Source organism: Zootoca vivipara, chromosome 7 (assembly GCF_965207765.1).
Source record: "Zootoca vivipara chromosome 7, rZooViv2.hap1.1, whole genome shotgun sequence".
NCBI lineage: Eukaryota > Metazoa > Chordata > Lepidosauria > Squamata > Lacertidae > Zootoca > Zootoca vivipara.
This window is the reverse complement of record NC_142590.1, coordinates 32,407,641-32,430,168: the sequence shown is the minus strand read 5'-3', so window position 1 is coordinate 32,430,168 and position 22,528 is coordinate 32,407,641. Positions and strand designations below refer to the sequence as shown.

The 22,528-nt window shown below is 39.9% G+C and overlaps 1 protein-coding gene and 1 long non-coding RNA gene across 3 annotated transcripts in view; one reads left to right on the top strand and one right to left on the bottom strand.

Moving 5' to 3' along the window:
• LOC132592434 (uncharacterized) overlaps positions 1–22,528 on the top strand; it is an 84,551-nt gene that overhangs the window by 61,910 nt on the left and 113 nt on the right. The gene's annotated exons all lie outside the window — the stretch shown is intronic.
• NEGR1 (neuronal growth regulator 1) overlaps positions 7,462–22,528 on the bottom strand; it is a 438,504-nt gene continuing 423,437 nt past the window's right edge. For both annotated transcript variants that reach the window (XM_035123509.3, XM_088673910.1), the window contains one exon: positions 7,462–11,438. In XM_035123509.3, the coding sequence (XP_034979400.1) occupies positions 11,314–11,438 (125 nt within the window). In that variant the 3' untranslated portion in view covers positions 7,462–11,313. The remainder of the gene's footprint in view (positions 11,439–22,528) is intronic.

Below are 22,528 nucleotides of genomic sequence, written 5' to 3'. Positions count from 1 at the left end.
CTGTTTGAACGGTCTCCTGGTGATTGCTTTAAGGGGATTGCTTTAAGAGGAAAAAAAATAAGAATATGATGCTCCCAATTAAAAATGCCTACTCTTCAAATAATATATAAAAGCATTGTCCTTCGTCAAAGTGTGTGCACACACAGTTCCAGTCATGTAATCAATAGCACCAATAATTGTTTCCAGAGGAGAGATGAATTGTGGGGACTGAATCCACCCTTCCTACTCTGTGCTCCTAAAATATATAGGGACCATGGTTGCCAATTGCCTAAACTGAGGCTACATGGACATGATCCAGGAACCACATGCACCAATGTAAGGCTGAGATGTGCTACTGAGCTCATGTTCTGCTTAGGGCTTCCTATGAGCATCTGGGTGGTCATTGTGGGAACAGAATGCTGCACTAGACTGGCCTTGGCCTAATCCTTCAGGGTTCTTCTTAAATTAGGAGATCTTATACTATTCCGCATCCAGCTAAGGATATACACATGGAAACCTGCATCCACATATATTTTCTCGCTCGCTGATAGATCATGGCTGCAGAAGGTCTCAGGTTTGATCTTTTGTATCTCTAGGTAGGGTTCAAAAAGATTCCTTCTGGAAACACTGGAGTGCTGCAGCTAGTCAATATAGACAAGTAATGAGTTAGAGGGAACAATGAGCTCGCTATTAAGGCACCTTCTCATGAGTATTCCTCTAGTGCAGTTACGTTTGTTGGAAAAAAAACCCCTGCACCACAGTTTCCTGTGGTTCAGACATGTGTCTGCTTGATTAACTCTGTCAAAAGATGCTGCTTATGCAAATATCGCTGAAGAAATCTTCAGATGACTCTGTCAGCTATGTTTAGTGGTGGCGGTTTGTGTGTGTGTGTGTGTGTGTGTGTGTGTGTGTGTGTGTGTGTATGTATGTGTGTGTGTTTAAATTCTAAACTCTACATGGTTGACTTGCAAGCTTATTTTCCAGATCACCGAGAGGAATGAGAGACTTTTTTTGACAGACACTGGCTAAAGCAGCTTAAAATCAGAGGCACTGGGTTTCTAAAGGAATATCTCTCCGAGAGCTATTGACCACATTTTCCGCAGGTCATTGCTCAAGTGGTTGTTAGGCAGTGTGTTGGGACACAAAGTGTGCATAATGCTGCTTGCATTTTCTGTTGTGTATGAGGACCAAAAACGCCAAATGAACAGATATGTCTTAGATATTATATGGTTTTTGTTGTTGTTAATGCTATAATAACATTTTGGCACCCTTATGTAGTCATTATGGCAGTTGGACTACTTTATATTCTTCCAATTTAGCACATACCCCTACTATGCAAGCTAAAATATCTCGGTGTTGCTGTTCTTTGATCACAGGTGCAAATATCACAGGGAGCTTCTGATTGGCTATGGCTCTCTGCAGTATATGCCCATGGGGGCAAATGTAAAAAGGGAAGCAGCCTTTATAGTGAGGAATCCATAGGAGGGTGCCTTAAACCAGACCGCTCTTCATTTACCTAGCCCAGTAAGGTCTACTTTGACAGGCAACAGCTCCCCAAGGTCTCAGGTGGAAAGCTTTTACACCACCTTACATGATTGTTTGACCTGGAGATGCCAGGGACTGAACCAGGTATCTTTGCTATCTGGATCATGTGATCTACCACTGAGGCATTGCCCTACCCATAATTCTGGTTTGAATAGGTTTTGTTGACGTGCAGCACATCACACTGCACATCACACTTTAGATGTGGGGAAGTTTAAAATACAGTTTGTTTTTTTTCAGCAGTGTGCATGTTACAATTAAAATGTCTAATATGTCCAGAAAAGCATTTCTGAATCATGGCCTGTGTCTAGAATGTTACACCACTTTGGCACAGATACAGTGGACTCATGCTACTGTGATTAGGGTAACTGTACCTTTCCCAAATTTTAGCCAATGATCAGGAGTCACACAAAAATGAACCATATGTAACATTAGCAGCATCACATGTTAATTCTAATTTGCTGTGAGGAAGCAAAGGTTCTTACAGATTCCCCCTGCTCCTAAAGCTAACTCTTTTTGTGTGTGAAAAAGTACATGTCAGAAGGTCAAAATTAACGAAGAAAAATGCAAAATCGGAGTTCCACTGGAGGAACAACCCAATGGTTTTTAGCAATTTCTGATTAAATTAGGAAGGGGAAAACACCCAGTCCTACTTACATTTTACAGCCTAATGAAGCATGTTACCTCCTGTGGTTCTTCCCAACTTGAAATTGGAACTGTCTCATTAGCATGAAGTGTAAGAAGAACAGGCCAGTCAGTGAAGTCAGCTTTTCATGGTGGGTTCCTGAAATGTCTTCCCCTCACACCTTTGGTTTTAAGCAGATGATGGTTCACTACAGTAAGTAACATCTGAAGAAAGCGACAAATGTTAAGTACATCTAGAAGACTTGGAAATTCCAGGCTAAATTAAGCTTTGGTTAAAAACATAATAATAATAATAATAATAATAATAATAATAATAATAATATAATAATAATAATAATAAGTGTGTGTGTGTGTACATGCATGCAAAAATTGTCCAATTTTCCCTCAAGATGGGAAACAAATAGAGGAAATCAAAGTATGTGGTATTACAGATCTCTAGGGCTTCTTCTAAGGCTTTTTTCAAAAGGTCAGAGGGAGCTCTGTTATAAATGCAGTAGCTTGGAGAGCGAAATATGTTATTATTGTGCATGGTTAGAATAAAGATTATTCTGGTTCTTGTTAAATATCTTTTGGCATGTATTATACAAAGTCGTCCTCTTGCACAGTCAAAGTTAAGCCCTTTTAACAAGCCCATTGTTTTCAATAAGTGAGATTTAAGTTTGTGCTTAATTCTACCATTGAAATAAATGAACTTTAAAAAGTACTGGTACTTAGCTTTTAGTGAAATTGTGCCTATAGTTATTATGGGAAGAAATTAGCGAACATTCATATACAGAGCCAGTTTCTAGTGTGTCAGACCCAGTGCTACTTTCTGTGGCTGAAGGAAATGTAGAGGGATTTCCAAAGGTATACCATTTGTTGATTGGGAAAAATCATTGCAGAACAGCAGACAAAGAGGGGTATGATTGCAGCGTTGTACTGCTATTTCTGTTCATCAAATTAGTATATTGGCAGACAAGGAGAGTCTTTATCAGGTCGATCTTATACTCTGATCTGCCACCTTGTGCTACAGTGAGGTGTGAAGCAGGTATAATAAAGCAGAGAAAGTCATCCCAAAAACCATAGGTTAAAAGAATGTAGCTTCCGTTAATGCCCCTGCTACGGATGACAAATCTGACATTTGCAATGTATTTTAAAACCTCATTTATTGCAAGCTGTGTTCACTTGGAGTTATTCTCCGGCTTTCGAAAGCCAAGGGCTGATAGATATTTTTGCAGAGAGGAAGAAACCTGGGCTGGATCTAGACACATCAAAAAAGCGTTTCAGTTTAAAGCGTTGTAAATTTAAACAGGGAAAACGGGTAGAGAAAAAACGGGCTCCACATCGCCCTCTGGTGGCACAATGTTATAACACATACAAATCTGCCTTTTCCTTACCAGTCTAGCTGAGACCCCAGATACAGTAGTTACACGGGAAGTTAAGACCGAAGGGTTAGGGGAAATGAAATGAAATGATTCAGTGCTTAGCGCCAAAAAAATGAATGGCTGGAAGGAAAACCCCACACACCCAAACAGAAATTAGTTTTCAGAAGAACAGTTCTTGTTCAGAATCTCCTCAATACAGTATATATTTTTTTCCTGCTCTGCTTGTTAACATTGTCTCAACTGGACTATTTTTAGGTCTGTCCAGGAGGCGGCATAAATTTCCCGCTTTCCTTCAAATATTTAAGAGAGGAGGAGGAAAGGGATTAAATTGTCAACAGGAACAAACCCAGTTAAAGTGCACTTAATGCTTTTATTCATGTGTAATAATGAATAAGACTTAAAAGCAATCAAACTGAAAATGAAGTACGGTATTTTTCCCTCAGTGTAAACAAAATTGTATATGGACAAGCACAGGAGAGGGCTGTATTTCAGTGATAGACCTTGCGTTTTACATGCAGAACATTCCAGGTTCAATCCTTGGCATCTCTAGGTAGGGCTGGAAACAGCCTGTAACTGAAATCTTGGAGAGATACTGCTGGTCAGTGAGGCAGGGAAGAAAGTAAAACAAAATCCAGGTTTGTTTTTTTAAAAAATTGTATTATGCCTCATGATCTCAATGAGGCATGCAAGGCAGTTCAAGTATTTATAGCTTTCCAAAATGTGCTGCATTTTACGCCCTTTACACCCAGAACTGGTATTTGTGCTGGCAAGATGAAGTAATCAAAATATTAAATTCGTGGCTATTGTGTTTTCTTAGCCTAACAGTTCTGGGAGGTCTTCCGTATAGCTGCAAGGCAGCACATCCTTGTATTCTCCCTTACTGCCCTGTCTGTTAACAGTTTCAGAATGCAAAGATAAACCCTGTAGCTTTCCCCTTCTGGGGAGAAAAAAAATCTTTGAATGATTGATCCTAATGCTGTATCACAAATGGCTTCTGCAGTGTCTCCCTGTTTCAAAGTCTGTTGTCATGCTGGATAAGGGGGAGCATTCCTTTGAGAAACACACATCAACATCACCCTTTAATGTATATCAGGGTCGGCAACCTGCGGCCCATGGGCCACAAGCGGCCCACGGTGGTCATTTTAAAAGCCCACGAGCTGCCCCTGAACTGAGCCATCCACTCGGGGAGTTCCCCAATGCTGCGCTAAACCAGCGCGGAACGGGGACTCACTTCCATGGTGCCGGAAATTGCGTCTGCGTAAACGCAGACATAGGAAATCACGTCTGTGCAGATGTGATCCGGTCCACAGAGCGATCTCTGCAGGAGTGAACTGGCCCAGCCGAGGTAAACCTTGCCCACCACTGATGTATATCATGAGCAGAGTGGATTTTCTGATCCTGGCCAAAGTGAAATGGCATCAAATGTCAGTTACAGCACTTTGCCTTAACATAAAAAATGGGGGGTTGTGGAAGGGAAAGACCCTTCCTAGGAGGACTTACTTCCTGGGAGATCTTCACAAAGACCTGGGTTAGGGTGACATTTAGTCAGTGAAAAGAGTGGCTTTCCTTAGGAGAGGAAAACGAGAAAGAAAGAAGACTGAAATGTTTGCAGATGCAAACATTCTCCAGAAAGCAAAATATCTTTCACAGAACCTGGAAGGAACTAGTTGGTTGACCTTAATGAGTGAAATGGAGTAGTTTTTATATTTTAGGCTGTAATCTTAACACATACTTACCTGGGAGTATGGATGGAGGAGGAATTAGATTCAATTCACATTTAAATTTAGAATATTTGCGCTTTCCAAAAACTATGAGAACCAAAACACAGGCAATATTCAAAACTTGTTCTTTTACAAGTTTTGGGATCCAGTTCTCTAAACAGAATTAACAAAAAACAAACAAACAAACACCTGCATCTATTAGGAGGAAATGTGTATACAAAATAATACATTTCTGAAATAACATACAAAAATCTAATACACTGTATTATGATAGGTTGTTTGTAAAAATGTGTACATTAGTCAAAACTGCAGACAGAAATGTGCTTATTGTGAAAAATTTTCATGAGGATTTGAAAAAACAAACAAATTGCTGCAGAAATGTGGAGAACTGGATTTAAGATGGGAAAAATGAGAATCTAAGAGAACTGAAATGGACAGACCCTTCCATCCCTACATGGAAGTAAGTCCGATTGAACTCAACAGGGCTTCCATCTGAGTAGACACAGATAGGCTTGTGCTGTTAGTTACCTTAGTAACTTTCAGCTAGTGTGTTCTGTGATTAGGCTACAGAATGCAAGTCAGCTAGCATGACAATGAATCTGTCACACTCACAGTCAAGAGGTGTACTAAGCAGGCAAAACCTTGCATGTAAGATGCCTGAGATAAAATCTAGTTTCCTGCTTTGCTTTTCTAAACCATCACAATGATCTAGAAAGCACATGCTACTTTTCAAAAACTATTTACCACGTTCTACAGATGTTTCAGTAATATGGCACACACAATTTCACAAGCATGCATCTGCCTTGAACAGCTATTACCCTTTACTACCTCCCTCAAACTTCCATTTCTTTCGCTAATCCTTTGACTGGCTCATTGATCCAGCTACAGTTTCCTCAGCCATATTGCAAAGAGGGACTCATTTGCTTTGAAGCAGAGGCACTCTCTATTGGGCAGGCCAGAAGAAGACTGTGATCCTTGGAAAAGCTAGAAGGACCAAAGATGGAAATCTCGCTTAGGAAGAAGAGAGCAAACTGCATTTAATTTGTGCACAGAGTAAATCATCAATGAACTCTTTATAAATAAAATGGAAATAGATTTTCATTAGTTCTATACTCACAGTACTTTAATTATAACTACAGGATATATCCCACTATGGCGTGCACCAGGTTGGAACAACAAGCCAAACACAGCCCATCATCACCTATGTATCATGGTCTACCAGGTAGCCCCATTTTCATAGTTCTCAACAGGTAAACTTGTTGGAAGCTCCTGGTAAGTTGCCATAATACATGGTTGGTGGGCTACATTCACCTTGATGAGTCACATTTTGTGCAGGCCGGGTCTATACCATATGATTATCTACTAGCAAGAATCAACAGTGTGAAAGTTTCATGAAGGTTACCATAACCCCCAGGTTATGGTAACCTGTCACTGGTGGCAAAATGCCAACAGATTTAAAAGGATCTAGATTGCAACATTAATAGTTCCCTTAGAAAATATTACTGTGCCCACCTACAATCTCTGGTTAGAGTTTCACCATGGCTTTGAATTTCTGACACAGTCTAATTGGTGAAAGTGTTGAATGACCTTTTTGGGATAAAATGACTTTTCAAAAACAAAACTCTTTCACGGCAAGTTATGGAATATGGACTATTTTCCTCAGACTGGAAGAGGGTGATCCAGTCCCTAAAAGTAAGTGCATACTGAGGCGTTAAGGCATATTATTTATCCATTTAAATACATATTTTGGTATACACATTCTTAAGTGCACACAGTTGTGTGGGGTAGATGGGTATTTTGGTCAGCATAATGTTGAGCATTGATTCTGAAAATGTGCAAAAAATAAAATAAAAAAATCACCCCAGGTTTAGTTGTGGTTATTAACACTTCTGGATCTGAAACAGAATGTAATTTTAAACAAGAGTGAAGAAAAGAAAATCCTATCTACTTCAACTGAATTTTGAATAGTTATCTTCCCAGCTAATCTCTTTTAAACCACCCATCAAGTTATGTATATTGAGACAACCCTTACTTCAGTTAGCATCACTACCTGCACCACAGTAATTGCACCTTATTTCGCAATTATTTTGCACCTTATATTTTGCACCTGGCAACAGCACAATCGTGGTTAAGCGTCCCGATTTGCCAAACAGATTGTCACAATCATAACTATTCAACACTTTGGACAATTTATGCATAATAAGTCCTCATTTGTATCACTTGGAGCTAATCCATTTATTTTTCATATTTTTTTCATGACTGGGAGAAATATAATTGTGGTTGATTAAAAATATGAACAGCGATGATATCAACTAGATGATCACAGATTATCATGTAAGAAATAGAAGAAAGCAAACATACCCCACAGTTTAAGGACTAATAAACTCTGTAAAATGTTATTGTAATTTGCGACAATCAACACAATCCACATCAAGTCCCAATAAATCCCAAATTGTACAATGAACATATAGAAGAAAAGATTTACCAAAGAAGTATGGAACTTTCATTAGGGAGTAATCCTATAAACACACAGGCACATGCTATTTTTTAAATAATATTATTGGGACTGTTCAGTGCAAACTGTATGCATGTGTCTGTCTTGACAGAATTAGGCCCTTGGCTGACCATGGTTTCAAAAGGAGCCTCTATGGGACTAATCTTGAAAGCACTTACTGAGCTGGTCCCAGTATCACAGTATGTACTTTTAAAGATTCAGCCCCTGCTTTGTTCTTACGATCTCCTCCCTCCTGAAGAAGCAGGGAGAGGTTTGCACAAAGTTTTCTTCTACAACTACGGTATTTTGCATTTATAAAGTAATCACACCCAGCAACTGCAAATGAAAATTCAGAGGCTGGTTTGAACACTGGGCTAATAATGCGTTCCAACTGCTCCCACACAAACGAAAAACATTACTAATCCCTTTCATTAGGTATTATCATGTTCAACAATAAAAAATAAAATGTCACCCTGTTTTGCTGCAGGAATCATCAGACTCCATGTGCTGGGGGAGGATCGTGAAGGCAGTTAACTTGACTATAGAGTTTGGATGAGCAAAAATGATATTAAAACAGCTATGGTTGTGCCTGTGGGAAACAATGGTGGATATGCTTGGTTTCTGACATACCTTTGACTTGTTTCTTATTCCCTAAGAGAGCACTGGCAGAGATAATAGCTTCTGCCACCCTTGCTCTTTCAACCTGTTGAATGGATTCTAGAACTTTAAAGCTGCAATACAAGAGGGAATACAGAGGGTGGCTTCAGTCAGTCCAACTTGGAGGAACAGGGTGTGCACCCAACTCGCACTTCTTGTTCTCTGCATCTTTGTAGGATACCACAGGAGACAGCTGAACAAGCTCTCATTGCTTTGTTACAAAGATGCTGAAAAACAGCCCTTGCAATTTACCAATGCTTCCTGCCATCCTAACAAATTTGAATGTCTAGTCACCCCAAATGTTGGGATATTGCACCAGTCCAGTCAAACATTTCCATTTAAAAGTGCCATAGCGCAACACCAGTAGGTCCACAGCGCATGATATGAGACGAAAGTATTTTCTCCTTCAATACAAACTGCATGATATATTATGGTTCTGTCACCTAACACTCTTAATATAGCACTTTATTACTAATTCTAAAGAGCTGTACTATTTCTAATGCGTCGACATTCTATTCATGAAGAACAGGAGCTAATAAAGGAGCTAAATAAATTCATAATGTAGGTCTTAGAAGTGGTTTATGTGTAAAATAATTGTGTCGAATCTCCAGCTAGCAACAATAATGTCAGAGCTTTGAGAACAGGCCTGGTTGAACGTTTTATGATGGCGATATTAAAAGCGAACTGTTACTATGTAGTCAATAACGTTCTCCTTCCTCCATGTTTCATAGGGTTAAAATAGGTGATGTAATTATTTAATATACCACGGTGCTTTATTCAACAGTCAGTTTACTTGAATTAAAACCACTGTGGTTAGCTGGGTCGTCGGTAAATTCCCCTTTTAAGCTTTGATGCCTACACAAACTCATTCTGAGATACAACAGTTTATGTAACATCATCAGTTAGTTATTGCACTTTGTAGTATAGATCTTAGCAACTTCAATTAAAGAGGCAAACTGTTAACTCACATCCTGAACTGATGAAAACAAATGAATCTTCTATTAAGTAGCAAGGAGCAATTTCTCACTATTTTTTCTTGTGAATTCAAACGAAAGTCTTTGCACTTATTTCACACTAGAGCAAAATTTGTACAGATTCCCTGCTTTTTCAGGTGTCATTTTTCTTATCCCTTTGTTAATTGGAAGTGCAATATGCAGTGGATACAGAGTATCAGCTATCAAATTGCTTATTTTTCTTCGGTTTTCAAAGATGAACCTTTATTAACTATGTTTATTTCACTAAAGTTTTATGTGGGGATTATTTTCAATGTCAGCTTTCATGGAATCAGGACTTGTAGGAACCAGGGCATTAGAAGTCCTTTCAGAAGAGAAAAATGCAATGGTTATGCTAACAAGAGAACAACGTTAATGGCATTTTGGCAAATAAATGTGCAGTGTGTGTGTGTGTGTGTGTGTGTGTGTGTGTGTGTGTACATTCATTCTGATTTCTAATGTTGCATGTAAGATAAACTATGAATGAGGAGGATATAGGACATTTTAAAAGTTATATCCATATGCTTTTGCAGATTGTGCAGCATGAAAGAAGTTTAACATAACATTTACAACATGTAGAGATGTGGCTGACATGTGGAATAGAGCCACAACAGGCATTTGGGGAAATTCTTCAGCCAAATGTTTGTGAAGGGAGAAAACACTGGTATATTTTTGCAAATCGGTGGTCTTTTTTAAAAAATGGCACTGATATGTTATCATCTGTCTTATGTAGCATTCAAATTATTGTTGTTATTTGTGTGCATGAACATGTGTGTTTTAGAGCATGTGTGTATGATCAAAATTCTAACCCTTCTATAGATTTTCCAGACCTAAGCACTATGTTCTATAAGCCAACCAACCGGATACTGTACAGTATAAATTCAATAGGAAGAACAATACTGATATGTAGAACTTATCACTAATTATAAAAATACAATAAAATAAAGGGATGGTCATTTTCTCTGCAGCCTTATAAAAATTCTGACTTTGAATGAACAAAGGAAATGTTACATTCACAAAAGAGTCTCTGAGAGATATCTTCTGCTTTGTACAGGTTTGGAATATGCTTTGAAAATGTACCAGCTATTACTTTTTCTGCTGTGCTCAATGTTTGGAGTAGTTCCTTTACCCCAATGGTGGTTCATTTTACAGCCAATAGCACCTTTTGTCCTTAAGAAAAGATTCGGTACCCTTGAGCTAAGCATCTACAAAAAATAAAATTGAGAAATTCCCCTCCCATTTGTTGGTGAGGAAGCGAAAAGCAGTATCTTATGAAGGCACACCCATGCTGAACTGACAGGAAAATCAAAATCAAAGCATAACTGCACAGTGCAGTCATATCACAAGGCTCATTCTTGAAATCTGAGTATCATGCTAGAAGAAAATCTAGGTATGTGATCTAATTTTGAAGAAATGAATCAAAGGCAATATTTAGCTTTTTTGTAAAAAAAAATCTGTGTAAATGAAGATAAACTCTTATTTAAAGAGGGAAATGGATGTTTGTATTGCAGCCTTAAAGATCACATTTTTTTAAACTGCAATATTTGGGTTCTTTTTATGTAAACTACAGTCTGTAAATCTGCAGACCATGACTGAATGTTTTTTTTGAAAAGTTATAGATTACAAACATGAACTCACAATTAATATCCTCTAAAAGTAATTTCAGAGCTCTCACGTCTTTTTTTTAAAAAAAAAGAAGAAAAAGGACAATGTGTACTTCTTCACAAGGTAATGCAGCTAATAAAAAAGAGAGTAGAATTAAAGTATTTACATAATGAGCAATTCTACAGAAGGCGATCATCCCCACATAAGCACTGCTGATTATATCCCACGCCGTTTTTTTAACAAACTCTACCAGATTGGATCCAGTCATCAGCACTTTCAAAGAATCCTTAAAAGCCATTCATGGTTCTTTACATTTATTGTAGAACGATGTTCTTCAGGTACATTAAGCTGGTGTAAGAGGACAGTGTCAACACAAGGAACCAGCAGGATAATAGAACTTCAGCACCCCCAGTGATCCCAAGCTGGGTTGTACTTGGAGCTGGAAAAGAAAGAAAGAAAGAAAACAGATTATTTAGAATCTTTTTGAGCTTTCCTCACTTTTTCTTCTTGCAATCAGCTATAAACTATTTTACCAATAGATTTCAAAATAACAACATTCAGCAAAGCATAGCTGAAAAGGAAATCACACTTTTACACCACTAAAATTCCTCTATAGCAAGCAGAATTTTATGATATAGATGAGGGCTGGTTCACACACTACATTTTTTAAAAAGGGAATGCACATGCTTTATTTCCCCTCTTGCCTATTATGGAATCTTGGAAAATGAAGCAGATTCCTTTAAGTCAATAGGCAGAGAGGGCTATTTCATATTGTATAGAAGGTACATGTTCAAGGATGGCTGTGAAACAGAATTTTAGAACTTCATTATTTATTAGAGCAAAAATGGCTCTTGCTACAATTTTCCTTCTCTCAGCCACTTTCCCCACAGCCTGAGCAACTATGTTCTTTCCTGGACCTAAGGTGTTGGTATATACAGTACTAAATCTCCCCCCCCCCCCAATGTAGGACTCAGTCTACTGCATAAAGCTTTCTTTCACCCAGCTCTCTATAATGTTGAAATATGCTTCTTGTGCAGGGCTCTCACTACCATTTGGCCACCATAGCGGCTCTCTGCTGGACGATAGACTTGTGTGTGCCCTCAGTTGCGGAGGACCATGTGGTCCCATTAGTATTATTGAAGTAAGATCCCGTTGTCAGTTCAGTCAACTTCTGAATGTTGAATGGAGAGAGGGAGATGCCTTTTTGTTCTTTGCTTCAGGCAGCAAAGGGTCTTGGGGTGGTTCTGTTCTTTTGTATTTAGTTTCAGATGCATTCAGAAGCTGTGGCGGCTGTTCCTCAGTGGTTGGTGGCAGCACTGCCCTTCTGTTCATTGTTGTTTTGACACATTTTTATGTGTCCAGGAAAACCCGGACATATGGCAGCCCTGGCTGTGTATAACTTCTTGATTGTGCACGACCAAACTTTAATGTACCTCTGCGGCATCTTGCATCTTGCCTCTGTAAGTGCCTTCACCTGGTATGATCATGATTCTTGACGTGTGGCTACTCAACATAGTTGGCAGCCAACCATGGCCCATTTCCCGGTAAACAGCACTTCATGATGCTACAGGAGCTTAGAAGTGCAATCCCAGTTGTGCTTTTGTTGTTTCTCTAATTGCTTTAGGATGCAATGGGCTCACTGTGGTATAGTACACTGTGTGAAGAAGGATAGCATCCTACCCTTCACCAACTGTTCAGAAAAACAGTCCATGGCTCTCAGCCGTGTGTTCCAGTAAAACCAAGTTGTTTGATCACAGCTTGATACAGCTGTTTTGTGGAACATTGAGTTAATTGTCTCTCTCTCAGCTGGTCCACTGAAATGTGGGGGTCTCAAGATTGCAGTAAAAGTTATTTCCCACTGTATTGCTTATATTCTTTACTCACCTGTAGGAGACATGGTCTCCTGTCAAATATTTGAGGAACACCAGGTTTTGTGAAGATGAATTTGGTTGCATTGAAGTGTGCTGAATTATCTAGGAGGGTATTTGAAGGAACAACGAATTGTGTAAGAAATACCTGCAGTTATCTTGAGCTGTGATAGTTTACAGATGTTACTGGGGCAAAGCACTTTACACCTTGTCTTGTCTGGAATGACTACTTTGTCATCACTGCTTTGTAATGAAGGATCTTTTGTAGCCCAGCATGGCTACAGTCTAGGATTCATTTGCTTTCTTTTGCTTGTCCAGTCTTTCTCTTTCAGCCTCTGTTCTGAACTCTGTATCAGAACTCTGTACTTGCATAGTAAACTCTTCCTTCACAAACATCATCTGTGCCTTCTACAGATTCCTGCTAATGTCCTCGACAACGAGCATCTCTTTTTATAGCTATGCAGTCATGTTACAATAGGCAGGGAAGCATCTTGCAGATACTTTGCCAGAGACTTTGAAAATGCAGTACTTCCTAAGTAATGAACTTCTAACGGTAAAGGTAAAGGATCCCTGACAGTTAAGTCCAGTCGTGAACGACTCTGGGGTTGCGGCGCACATCTTGCTTTACTGGCCAAGGGAGCCAACATTTCTCCGCAGAGCAGCGCATGGAAACGCCGTTTACCTTCCCACTAGAGCGGTACCTATTTATCTTCTTGCATTTTGATGTGCTTTTGAACTAATTGCTAGGTTGGCAGGAGCTGGGACCGGGCAACCGGAGCTCACCCCGTTGCAGGGATTTGAACTGCTGACCTTCCGATTGGCAAGCCCTAGGCTCTGTGGTTTAGACCAGCACCACCAACATCCCTTTAATGAACTTCTAGATGTGGGTGGCGCTGTGGGTTAAACCACAGAGCCTAGGGCTTGTTGATCAGAAGGTCGGCGGTTCGAATCCCCACAACGGGATGAGCTCCCGTTCCTTGGTCCCTGCTCCTGCCAACCTAGCAGTTCCAAAGCACGTCAAAGTGCAAGTAGATAAATAGGTACTGCTCCGACGGGAAGGTAAACGGTGTTTCCGTGTGCTGCTCTGGTTCGACAGAAGCAGCTTAGTCATGCAGGCCACATGACCTGGAAGCTGTACGCCGGCTCTCTCTGTCAATAAAGCGAGATGAGCACCGCAACCCCAGAGTTGGTCACGACTGGACCTAATGGTCAGGGGTCCCTTTACCTTTACTTTTAGATGCGGATTAAACAAGCTTCTAGTCCATATTCTGAGGCATAGGCTGCTCTACATGAATCTGGCTCATCCTTAACAATGCATGAGAGAGATGGGGATGGATTGTCTCAACTTTGGTGTCATCAGGTTTGATTACATGTGAGGAGAGGACATGTTCCATGCACTTTACTCCTTGAGCCAAGCACTGCTCTATCATGTTTCTCACATTTTTCAGTATCTTGTTATGTTTCTCATGTATGGATGCTCTTACACTCATGTCATTTGCTATTATGAGCACTTCTATGGTATCTCCAAACGTGTCATAATTTTTTTGTTGAACCACTTCAATATTTGACTTAATTCCAAAAGGTAGACTAAGAAATTAGAATCTTCCCCATGATGTGTTGAAAATACACAGGTCAGCAGAATTCCCTATCCTGTCCATTTTGCCAAATGCATCTTTTGCATCCATAATCATAAAGATGTTTATAGCAGCGAAATGACACTGAACATCTGCTGCCATTGGAATGAAATAATGTTGTCCTCCATTCTGGGATATGCAGCTTGCCCTTTTTTACTCTGTCAGTGTTACTCAAGCTATTAACCCATGGGGTAGACAGAGTCATTCTGGATATAAACCCTTCTTTGTCCAAAAGCTCCAAAGGCTTTTAAAATGGTATCTGCATACTCCAGTTTGATGGACGGCAGTGCTGGATTTGTGGATCTATAGTTTATCCCACAAATTTTGCCGGGTTCCTAAAAATTCCATTCATCTTTAGCATGGGGCAGTTGGGGGCAGTTTGTGCCAATTCAAGCTTAGATGTGGTCAAGCATCCTGACCTAACAATAGTGTGGTAGATGATGTGGTGATGAAAAAATTGAAGACTAGTTTTGAATCTTCCTATAGCTGCTATGTCTTGTCACAGGATGAACAGAGCCTGTGAGGTGGTGTTCTCCTTGCCCTCCTGGGGCCTGGCTTTGATCCTGGTGCCTTGAGTGCTATGCTGTTTTAGGACTTGCAGACTTCCAGGAATTTGTCACTCTGTGACCCAGCCATGAACTCAGTCTGTGTTTGTGCAACTTCAGAGGCTCTGCAGAAGTGTTACTGCCTTTTATAAACTCAGATTCCCTTAGTAATGTCTCCTTTAGTTTCTTAATCTGTCACACTGAACACAGTTTTGACCATGAGCATGTATGATCCTCAATGGCCCCAAGTGCACTGAGCACATTTTGTTTCTTCCTTTATGTTCTGGAAGATTTTAAATGTTAAAGTTTCTGTTTTTGTTAAATGAGAACCGGTAAACCCTAAAAACAATGTTTTTATGATTATGTGATTTCCTAGGATTGTTTAATCATCATCCATTGTTAGCCCCTTTGTATCTGACTGCTGAGCTAGGGAACCCTTCTTCAACCTGGTGGACTCTTAAATAAATAAATTTTGGAAATTGCTCCAGGGAAGAGACACAGAGCAAAAGAGATTTCACGGTCTCTCATATGATGAGGTTAAATATACAAGAGCATTTTACTGACCATTTAGCTGTAGCAATATCATCAAGCTTTTTTAGATCATTATCAGGAAGGTTATTAACTCTTTAGAAAAGAGATCCAGCAGGATCTCACTAGTCCCAGCTGAGGCCTTGTATACTAATGAGGTCATTTTTTAAACAAACAAACAAACAAATTAACCAACTAACTAACTAACACTTAAAATGTATACTCATAAAAGATCACATACAGATTGTTAAAAAATACAGCAACAGCCCTTTCATTAAAAGCAAGCAGCCCTAATAGAGAAGAAAGTTCCAAAGGGCTGATTGCAGCAAGCTGCCAATTCTGTTCCCCTTATCTGTACTTAAAAGCAATCATAAAAACAGGAAGAATAAAATTACAATATGATAAACTAATAATCATAATAATCATAGAAAGCTTAAAAAGAATGAGTGGCATAAAATATATTCTGTAGTGGAATACAAGGTTCATATTTATACCAAACATACCAAATATTCATGAATGTTGCCAAATAAATTCATTCCCAAACTGATTTAAATCATGATTTAAATCACTAGCCAGTAAGGCTTGATTTAAATCATAGTTTTCTACATAAAGACTAATTCTTGCTGGTATAACTTTAATATGCAAGTAGATGAAGATTTTTAGAACAACAACTTTTCATATTAGTTTTTTTTTATCCCCAGTTTAATAGGTTAATCATTAATCTTTGGACAACTTTTCTGTTGTACTTAGGAAGGAGAAAAATAATCATTACCTTAATAATACCGGTAACAATTTAAATAGATTTATTCAACTGAAACAATAACATTACAGCATATGTTACTTGCTTAAACAAACATCCATGTTTGTTAACTAATTTGGCTAAACAAAAACAAAATATATATATTTTAAGAAACTTAGACTGTCAGCCCAGCCTACACATGAAAAACTGTTCCTCATAAACTATAACTTTGCCAGCATAAAGGGGAACTTGATCTCACCATACGAGCTAGTCAGACCGGAGTTTAAAACCAATAGTGGACCACATTCAAAGAATTCTCCCTAATGTTAGTAGACATGGACTTAAAGGAACAAGTAGACCAGAACTTAGGCTATTGAGAATCTTTCTATGTCCTTCTAAAATGTGTGTGTGTGTGTGTGGGGGGGCGTTATTGGGTTGTTGTTGTTTTTATTTTGCTTATGTACTTTGTGGTTTATATTCTGATTTTATCCTGTGAACTGCCCTGAGATCTGCAGGCATAGGGTGGTATAATTATTCAATCATCATCATCATCATCATCCAGTTCATCTAGTTCACCTATAGGATCTGGCTCCCACACTGATTTCAAAATAGTAACTGGAGAGAACCGCGATTTTAGGGAATATATTAGAGACCCTTCCTTTCTGGGCACTTGCTACAGCTAGATGTTCATAAAGTTTCAGCGCACTAGTGGCTACACCATGCAATAACAATGCAGTTTAAGTACTGGTATGTTGGTGTGGGTGGCGCTGTGGGTTAAACCACTGAGCCTAGGGCTTGCCGATCAGAAGGTCGGCAGTTCAAATCCCTGCTACGGGGTGAGCTCCCGTTGCTCAGTCCCAGTCCCTGCCAACCTAGCAGTTCGAAAGCGTGTCAAAGTGCAAGTAGATAAATAGGTACCGCTACAGCGGGAAGGTAAACGACGGCGTTTCCGTGTGCTGCTCTGGTTTGCCAGAAGCAGCTTTGTCATGCTGGCCACATGACCTGGAAGCTGTATGCCGGCTCCCTCGGCCAATAACGCGAGATGAGCGCCGCAACCCCAGAGTCGGTCACAACTGGACTTAATGGTCAGGTGTCCCTGTCCCTTTACCTTTACCTATGTTGGCGCACCAGCCCTGGGCCTTTGAAGATGCAGCACATTACTATGCCCCCAGAAACAAGATGTCTATCTTTTCTTTAGAGACGTTTCCCCCCCCTAAAATCTCAGTGTCTAGTTTATTCACACAGATTTTCCCCCTCTTAATTTCTGTGTCCTTGCTTCTTAATCTTGACAAAAATATGCTAAAAATATGAACAATTCTCACACAATATATGTATTAAGCATACAACAATGCACACAACTGTTTAAAAATACTTACCGTATTTTTCCGTGTATAAGGCGCCCCCATGTATAATACGACCCCTATTTTTTTAAACCCAAAATTAAGAAATTAAGTTGTTTAGCTTTTTTGGCGGGTGGGGGAAGTCACTTCCACCAATCGCCTGCCTGCCACTGCCAATTGCTTGCCACAGCCACTGCCGATCGCACACCTCGCCACAGCCGCCAATTGTCTACCTGCTCACCGCCAGCAACAGCCCACCTGCCCACTTGCCACAGCTGCCAATTGCCTGCCCGCCTCGCCACAGCCGCCAATTGCCTGCCCAATTGCCACAGCCAATCGGTAGCAGGCCTTGCCACAGTCACCAATCACCTGCCCAATCGCTGCTGCCAATCTCCTGCTTGCTGCTGCCCTTAATCGCACGCCCCCCCCTGCATTCACTATCCGTGAATTTATGCTGCATAAATGTAGTACATAGTAGTTCCATCTTCATTTGACTCTTTTATAAATGTTGTATATATGATGTATTACTTGTTGTGTATAGTTTTGCATATAAAGTAGTTGAGCTTTTGAGAAATGCACAGGAGGCTGGGACATAAGCAGACACTCAATACAAGAGGTGGTCTCAAGCAGGTGGGAATGACCAGTTTCCGGTATACTGTACAGTCATACCTTGGGTTACAGCCGCTTCAGGTTGCGTCTTTTCGGGTTGCGCTCCGCGCCGAACCCGGAAGTCCCGGAATGGGTTACTTCTGGGCTTCAGTGCGTAAGCATGCCCAGAAGTGCTAAATCACGCTTTGTGCATGTGCAGAAGTGCTGAATTGCAACCCGCACGTGCGCAGACATGGGTTGCGAACACTGCAGGTTGCGAACGTGCCTCCCGCACGGATCACGTTTGCAACCCGAGCATCCACTGTAATTCCATTTAAAACTTATTTCTTCTCCATCTTCACTCCTCCTTCTGTTATGGGGCAATGAGTGAGCCTTTGTGATTACAGACATGGCTGTAGAGTTGTGTATGTGTGTCCAGCTTCACTCACACAAAAGCAGCTAGCTTGGGGTCTATGCCTCTGAGCACTTGAAATTATTGTTCCTCCCAAAATATACCGACTGAATTCCAACGCAACTTTAAAAGCATAAATGCCAATCTAAAAGCAAAATCCATTTCTACTTTTCTCTGATTCATGTGTTTAAGGAAATTGGGGCATCTGCAGTTGTTATTGATTTATAACATTAAGATAAAGGTAAGCAAATGAGCTGTGCGACTCTCTAAGCTTTCATTTAAAGTTCTTTGGCAGTAGCAAAGGTATCTGTAAAGCAAGATGTTTTGGCAATCAACTTCCAAAATAGACAACAATGCATTTAATTCACTACCCACAATTCACATCAAGGGCTAAGTTGAGAGAAGTAGAAATGCAAATGAAGGTCTGACCTCAATTTTGCACAAAGGCTTGAATACAGAACACAGGCAGAGCAGGTGAAATAAATGGGGTTGAGGCTGATGAAGCAAATTAAATAAAGTCAAAGTTGTCAGAATGAATTAAACAATGTTGGAGTTGCTGAAGCAAATTATTCAAAGGCAAAGTTTTTTGTTTTTTGTTTAAATGGCCCGTATCAATTCCATGTGTTCAGCTAATAAACTGAACCTTTAGATTTCATTTGTGAATTTTAAAAAGCTCTCTTTGTCCCAGCCATAATTAGTCACGGACTTTGCAGCAAGGAACCTAATCCACACTTCATTCTGACCTGTGCCTTTAAATGCCTTGTAAAAAGCCTTCAACTGGTTTTTGGCTAGTGCATATAATGTACTAGCCTCCACTGCCATGACTATCCTAGAAGCTGAGGCTAGTCTCCATCTGTAAGAAATGTGATTCATTTATCAGGGGGTTTCTGGTTCGTGTCATACCTTCTGTGTAGAGTCCAGCAAAGATTCCACACTGTTCGGGAATCACGGTCAATAATTCTTAGTACATCCAACCATAGACCAGATCATCTGTGCCTGGCAAGCATAATCCAAAGATGCTGATAATGTAGTAAGTTTTGCAACCCATTCTCACCACCAACATCCAGAGAAAAGACCTTTGGGTCATTTTCCTTGTCCTGACTTTGGCACAGAAAACGGCTTCTGCAACTGCTACTAATTCAACTCGGCCCCAAACCAGGGCTTTCTTTCAGCCAGAACTCAGGGGGGTGTCATTGCCATTATAAGAGAACAAGGGAGGTATTCATGGTGAGTCCCAGCACCTCTTTTTCTAAATAAATTAATAATAATAATAATAATAATAATACAGTAATAATAATAAATGCATTGCTCCAAACAGATATTTTGCATTGTTCAAGCTCTGTGCTGATAACTTTTGTAGACTACAAATTAAATACCTTCCCCTCTACCCAGTCAAGGGTTGTGTGTGCCTGGCCACTCCAGGCTGGGGAAGCAGCTGGAGCAGCTGTTGTCTCATGGCCTATCAGCCTATCAGCCTGGCAATGGTGATGAAGTATGTCTCCTGATACTCTTCTCATCCCTGTTATGGCAATGTACATTGGGAGGAAGTACTCCTCTATTTCTCTAACAATGTCAGATACTATGATAGCAGATTATATGAGCATTCCAGCCTGTTTCCAAGAAAAGTTCCACCACCCCTGCTTCTCTCACACCAAAGAGGAACAGAAGCAGGTAGTTCAGAATGACAACTGCCACTGATGCACATTTTGAGTAGCAAACAGTAATTGAATTTCTCACAGCTGAGGAGATCTTGCCAACTGAGATTCACCTCCGCATGATGAATGTATACAGACCTCTACATGTTGTGAATGCTGGATACGCTCTTTGAAAATTGAGCTTAAAGCTAGACCTTATGGCAGCCAGCAGGAATAACTATTAACAAAGAGAATGCACAGATAGCAATTGAACTGGTTGGCAAAGACTGACACATCACATGACACGAATTGAAAGGAAATCTCTGCATCATTTAGTGCACTACACTAGCCACGGAGGCCATTTGCACAGAATGCTGCGGGCCTACACAAAAGAGCATTGTTCTGCCTCAAATCACGATGGGTGTTAGGAGAAGGCTCTAGAAAGCATCTGTCCACGATCAAGGGGCCTTGAAAAGGAGCAACATATTTTTTTATATAAAAAAAATCAAAATGTAACAGTTTTCTGTCTGATACTACACTAGCCATTTTTTTGAGATCTTCAGGAAATAACTTTCTGAAGTCTGAATGGACAAAGAAACTATGCACTGAAGCACTGAAAAATATGGCCAAATGGTATTATGGCAGAAATTCTTCGTATTAACATGAATAGCAGATGTTATACAAGGCTTCTTAATCTCTTATGTATGGCACACTGTAAATTGGGCAATTTGTGTTATTCTAGGGATGGGTTTGTTTGTGTGTGTTTGCCTTCACACTGGTTGGTTTATGGTGGTTTTCTACCTTATTGAGAGCTACTGATGATGATTGTTGTGTATTGCCTTCAGAGGTATGTATAAGTGGGCTGTTGCATCCGTGTACAGCTTCTGGCATAGGCATCTGGTTGGCTATTGTGAGAGCGGGATACTGTACTAGGTGGTAGTGGGGTGTAGAAGCTCTTGGTGGGAGTTAAATAATGAGATGAGGTGGAGTAATTTGGGGTGCTTTCTCCCCTCCCTGTCTCAAAGGGTAACATTAATAAACCCAAGTCAAAAGTTTTGTGTTGCTTTATCTTCCTGTTGTTTATATATTTTCTGCCCTTATTTATCTGTGTTTTCCAAAATCTCTGTTGCTCTTGTTGTGTTTCCTAAATCTCATTGTTGTGGTTATATTTTTTTATATCCCACCTTTCTCCCTGATGAGACCCAAGGTGGCTTATAACTAAAATAGAAACAGCTAAAAACAAAAGGCAACCATTTAAAAAAATTAAACATGCACAGGGTTCACTGTAAAACATTATCTTAGACATGGGAGGGAAAAGTAAATTTAAAAGAAACATATATACTCTCTACTTTGGTGAAAACCATGTTTTGTAGTTAACACAGCATGTAGAAGAGGGGTTCAAGAAGCAAAGGTGTATCTTTACATCCATGGGCTCTCCAAGAAGCGAGGCTGTCCAAAATGTCTGCAAAGCATTGAAGAACTCTGCGTTTATTTATTTATTTTTGTTGTTAAAGCACAGCAATGGAAAATTTCTTTAAAAGGCAAATGTTTTTAAAACATTTTTTAAAAATCTACATTGCTGTGCTTTAACAGCAGCAGCAACAACCCTAGAGCTGTTCAGAACTCTGCAGGCAGCTGGCTAGGTTCATGGTGCAATGCAAGACACAAACAAGCTCTGGAACGGTCTGAACCTGCAAAAATCCACACCCAAAGATACATACCACTCAGTGAACTTTTAATTATGTTTAGTTAAGAGGAAGAAGCCCCCACTCCCTCTCAAAAATGTGAATCTTACGAAGTTTTAGCAGGTATGATACAGGTATTGTGCTAATATGGATTATGGAGGAACTTTGCCAACAAAAAAATCCTCTAGACTCTCTGCAATTTAGCAGACATAATACACTCTGGATAGGCTTCTATGCTTGTAAATTTCATCTACTTTGGTCAAAAGGGGCGGGGGGGGGGAAGATGCAGCCATTTTTAGATTCCCCATTATAGTGAATGAGGAACAGAGAGATTTATTTTAAACAGAGTGGCACAAAACCTGAATTACATATTTAAGTAGAGGAAACACAGAACAACTCAGAAATAGAATGCAATTAAAAGAAACACAGATAGATACAAGGTGAATATTGGGGCCACTACACATCTCTACTAAATATGCCTTTGGTCTAATCAAGCAAGATGCTTCTTATGTTCTATTCTTGGAACTAGATTGTTCCTGGTCCACCCACAGGATCT